Source organism: Limulus polyphemus, unplaced genomic scaffold (genome assembly GCF_000517525.1).
Source record: "Limulus polyphemus unplaced genomic scaffold, Limulus_polyphemus-2.1.2 Scaffold4883, whole genome shotgun sequence".
NCBI classification, from domain to species: domain Eukaryota; kingdom Metazoa; phylum Arthropoda; class Merostomata; order Xiphosura; family Limulidae; genus Limulus; species Limulus polyphemus.
The window spans coordinates 38310-42921 of record NW_013670493.1 but is presented as its reverse complement, the minus strand read 5'-3'; the positions used below and the strand labels follow the sequence as shown (position 1 = coordinate 42921).

The following is a 4612-nucleotide window of genomic DNA, read 5'->3' as shown; positions in this document are numbered from 1 at the left end:
AATTTAGCAGTGTAAGTCTAGGTGGAAAGCAGCTAGTCATCACCACCCACCACCAACTCTTGGGCTACTCTTTTTACCAACGAATAATGAGATTAACCGTCACGTTATAATGAGTCGAGCTTCCTAACCACCTGGCCATGCCGGGCCTCTTATCCTTTTGAACTTCAACTTTCATATTTTTCGTTTACAGCCATGAGGACATTTTTGTATGAACAATCCTAATTTTTTCTAGCTTGCTGACAACGTTTCGAGATTGGTATTGTCTCCTCAGCAAGGCGAAACGACTTCCAGTAAGTTAGGAAAAGAAACAATAACTGTTTCATACAACGCTCAAAACAAACTAAATACATGATCTAGATATACTTTAAAAATACAATCATAATGCATTTCCCATTAATTTAGTAGAAACGCATTTTAAACGAAGACTAAGGCATCTTTGAAATGTAATTCAATAATTTCGATTCTTGGAAAATTGCTTTCTTATTTTATTCAGCACAGTCAGGGTTGTTTCTTCCACAAAATAATAATTAATAATAATAATCTAACCTAATCACGCTTGATTTCTCGAAATAGGAGTAGTCATAAAAGCCAAAATGCATTTAACCAGATAGATTAGTTCGATTACTGTCTGTCCATTAAAATTTTATTGCGGGGGTGCAAGGGGGACGTGAGGGGTGTGTGTGTGCCGTGAAACCTTATAAGTGTTGGTATAATAAGCCTAAAGTAAAGACGTAGTGTGGGATCACCTATCGCAGAGCCAAGTGCATAAAATTTATCGATTCAATTTTAAACTTAAATCGTTTCTGAATTAAACTATTTTCTGTTATATCACAAACGTTTTTAATAAATAAAAAACCTCTTTAATCAAAGGAGATTCTAAATTAAGAAATAAACAAATATTTTTACACTTTTGTTGTCTATACATTTCATTTTATACTTCCAGTACATAGACTAACAATATTAGGTTATACTTTTGTTGCTAAGCAACATGACATAAACTCCATTGTTGGAACGTAGTGTTACCAAAATGCATTGGCTTTTCTATATATTAGAAGTTGTTTATCTAACTTATTTTTTAATAATTATTTTAATACTTTTTATACATATAAAAACTGTTCCGATGAGCCTTCAATAGGCGAAACTGCAGTCCACAGCAGTGAGTACGGGCAATCAAAGAAAACATTTGCCCTCAATATGCAATCATTAAATACATGGTCCGAGATGTAATGTGGAATAATGATTTAGGCACGAGCTCTAATATTATTCAAATACCTAAATTATTTTAGGTTATTCTACTGGTGATTGAAAAGGGCTTAAAAATCCCATTAATACTAATTGATTTTAACCAATAATTATTCTTTGAATGCGCTACGAGTTCATTTCATGCAGGATCTTAATTTTGATTGGCTCACAAAGGAATTTACTGACCTTTGACTGCATCGACTGCACTTTTCTGGTTCTTTTATTTGTCAAGCTTGATTCCGCAAAATTTATTTATTTCAGTTGGATATGAAATGCGTGGGGTGGGGGTGGTAGTACTTGCCCGTCACTTTTGACGGGCTATTCGCTAGTAATAATAATAATGCTTAACTGCAACCAAGTCCATTTTAAATATATACATGGAACAAAAAACATCCATTTGCAGGCAAACAGTATACTCGAATTGTGTATTAAATACACAGTATGAGGTTCAAATTGACAAAAATGTTGAATTAAAACATACTAATCTGATATGAATATTTTTTGGACCATACACGCGAGGCATTTTTCATAGCTCCATAAATAATAAGTGTTTCATGTCAAAGTCATGTCAATGTCAAGACAAATTTTATACCATTTAGGTTATGTGTTTTACCTGGTCCTTTTCAACTAGTACGATACGTACCTTATGTGCAGCAAGAATCGACATTTTAACAATGACGTGAAACCACGAACTGAATACGCTCATCACTTTTTTGTCATCAGTATAATGATGACTAGTGTAATTGAACGGGTTACCCTAAGTATTCATTCTTAGCTAACAGTTTGAGGTCATATCCTCGTTCTCATATATCAAAACATGACCCCGTTTATATGCGATGCATCCTTAAGCGTTTTCTAATTAGACTAATTCTGAATAAACTTTCAAATAGAAGTTGGGTATATTAAGTGTCCTTTAAAATATTTAGAATGTAAACCAAAGCTGACGGTTAGAACAAACCCACGAGTGTAGGAGCTAAAAGAAAAATTAAGACTTAAATAGCGAGAAAGATTAGGTCTATTTGCTTGCAGTTTCCCGCTTTTTTAATACAAGCCTAAGGAAAACTGGTTAAACCATATATATCCCACCCTGCTACTTTCCTTGTGTATAATAACACACTCGTATGTTTCTGCTCATAACCTCATCACCATAAAAGTAATTAAATTACCATAAGCACAACAAGGTCCTAGCAGTATAATTGAACTCTGAGACGATTATTAATGCATAATTTCCTCTTGTTATTGAACACGCTTCTCTTTATGAAATGATTGTCTCCAGAGAATTTAACTATTCCTGCCTTTCAAACCAGAAGTGAATTGGAGCAATTCTGTAAATCGTACATCTAACAATTTGATATTTATAGGCCTTCCAGTAGGCCACTGCAAAAATAAAGGTTTTTAATGGTTCCTTTTTCTAAAAATGTACAACAAATTGTGATTTCCGAAACCAAAATACATGGCTAAATGTATGCAACTAACTTATGTGACAAGTAACAAATGGGAATTCCTATACACATCTATAAAATTTAGTTGAAGAAATTTGTTACTCTGTGTGTAATTATAAAGACTTTACAAAGCAAGTTCTGATAATGACGTCTGAATTACATCCTAACATCAAAAATGATACGAAATCTCATTTTCATGGAACATCATAGCAATATAAGGACTACAATACTTCTGAGTTTAATATATATATATATTTACCTTGAAATTATAGTTTTTAAAATGTTCTGGGCCTATTCTTGGCAAAAATAAAGTTCATAAAGGTTGAGAACGAAATATTTTTAAAGGTTTCACTGGAAGATCTGTATAATATATTAATGTTATATGCGTGTAATTGTCAGTCAATAATTAATAAATGTTACTGCTTTCTATTAACGTTATAAAGAAAATACACAGCTAATGATCTTTGTATATTAATATGATTATCAACCGTACAGACGTTTTATACGTGTAGTTAAAAATATTATAAAGCCTCATAATTTCATAACTTTTGTCTTAAAACTCACATACGGAAATACTATCTGGAAAATTGCCAACAAAACCCTATTGTAGACACGCACTACAGCATGAATATCAAAATAGTGTCAAGTAAAAATTATTACACGAATACAAATACTGATATATAATTCCTTTTTTCTAGTGCACATACCCATTTTTGAAAGTAGCTATAAATTAAAGACCTAACTAACCAAAGCCTGAGCTTTAAGGAATTTTATTAGATAAATCTTGATGATCTGGTCTGTTATAATAAATTAGACTACAAGCGTTTAACCACTGTACATAAAAAAAAAGTATACATAGAGTTTCAGGATTATTATAATAAATTTTCAAAGTGATCGAACAGTCAAAAACTAATTTTTTCCTTCGTTAAATACCCATCCGACAAGTTACATGAACACTAAGATACTATAAGAATCACATTACGAAAGAATGCAGCTTTCAACAATTTAATTTGAAAATAAATGGGCGTTTCTCATACTACAGGAAAAATTTATCATCACTACCGGTATAGGTTGCTTTCCCAGCACTACTGGTTTTATACATAAAAACCCCGAAACGGTGTATTTGGTCATTTGCACAAACTGAAATCTTAACACCATGATTAATGTGTAAGAAATACATGAATACAAACACTCGGGTATGTATGAATAGATGTTACTATTTGTAAAACCTGCTCTGACTGACGCAAAACGTAACATAATTAAAGAAGTGGATCAAACTACGTTATTAGTCTCACCTAGTGTGGGTTTTGTAAGAAGACCCGGTTAACATTGGAAGACAACAGTACATAGTGCTATCATCAGAACGACTTGAGAACTCTCCTGGCCGCACCACACCCAACAACAATCCTCTGAAGACACTAACTGGCTCAATGGCCGCAGACACCGTCCTTACGTCAGGCATAGAATGTTACACACCGGATCAGCGATGTAGGAAACATCTTCCTATCACAAGTAGCTACCGCTAGGCGGGAAACGGAACGCGGAATCGTGAATTAAATATATAATATTAACCTTTCTGTTCTGAAATATCAAGATACGTACATGGTTTAAATACCAAACTCACGGCAATCAGTTTTATTCATCTTACTGTCTACTATACAAATAGAGCTTAATGAATGACGCAGTAATAAACTGCGCTCAGCGACAAGAAATTCCTAATATTTTGAAGATTTTCTAAAACTTGAAAACATTAAATTGGGTTTGTCTTGTTTTAACGCAATGCTACACAATGGAGACAATTTTCTCTCTGTCCACCGAGGTGAAACGAGCCCTGGATTTTAACGTTGTAAGTCCGTAGACTTACTGTTGACCCATCGAAGAAACGGCAAAAATTAGAACTAACAAAGTCATTAGCTTACATTAAGCAG

At 33.3% G+C, this 4612-nt stretch overlaps 1 protein-coding gene across 3 annotated transcripts in view; it reads right to left on the bottom strand.

The window, feature by feature from the left end:
- LOC106471824 (vasodilator-stimulated phosphoprotein-like) overlaps window positions 1-4612 on the bottom strand; it is a 42712-nt gene that overhangs the window by 27397 nt on the left and 10703 nt on the right. For 2 of the 3 annotated variants that reach the window (XM_022400428.1, XM_022400429.1), the window contains exon 3: window positions 3980-4206. The exons of the other annotated variant lie outside the window; for it this stretch is intronic. In XM_022400428.1, coding sequence (XP_022256136.1) covers window positions 3980-4146 — 167 coding nt within the window. In that variant the 5' untranslated portion in view covers window positions 4147-4206. The remainder of the gene's footprint in view (window positions 1-3979; window positions 4207-4612) is intronic. 3 annotated transcript variants of the gene reach the window in all.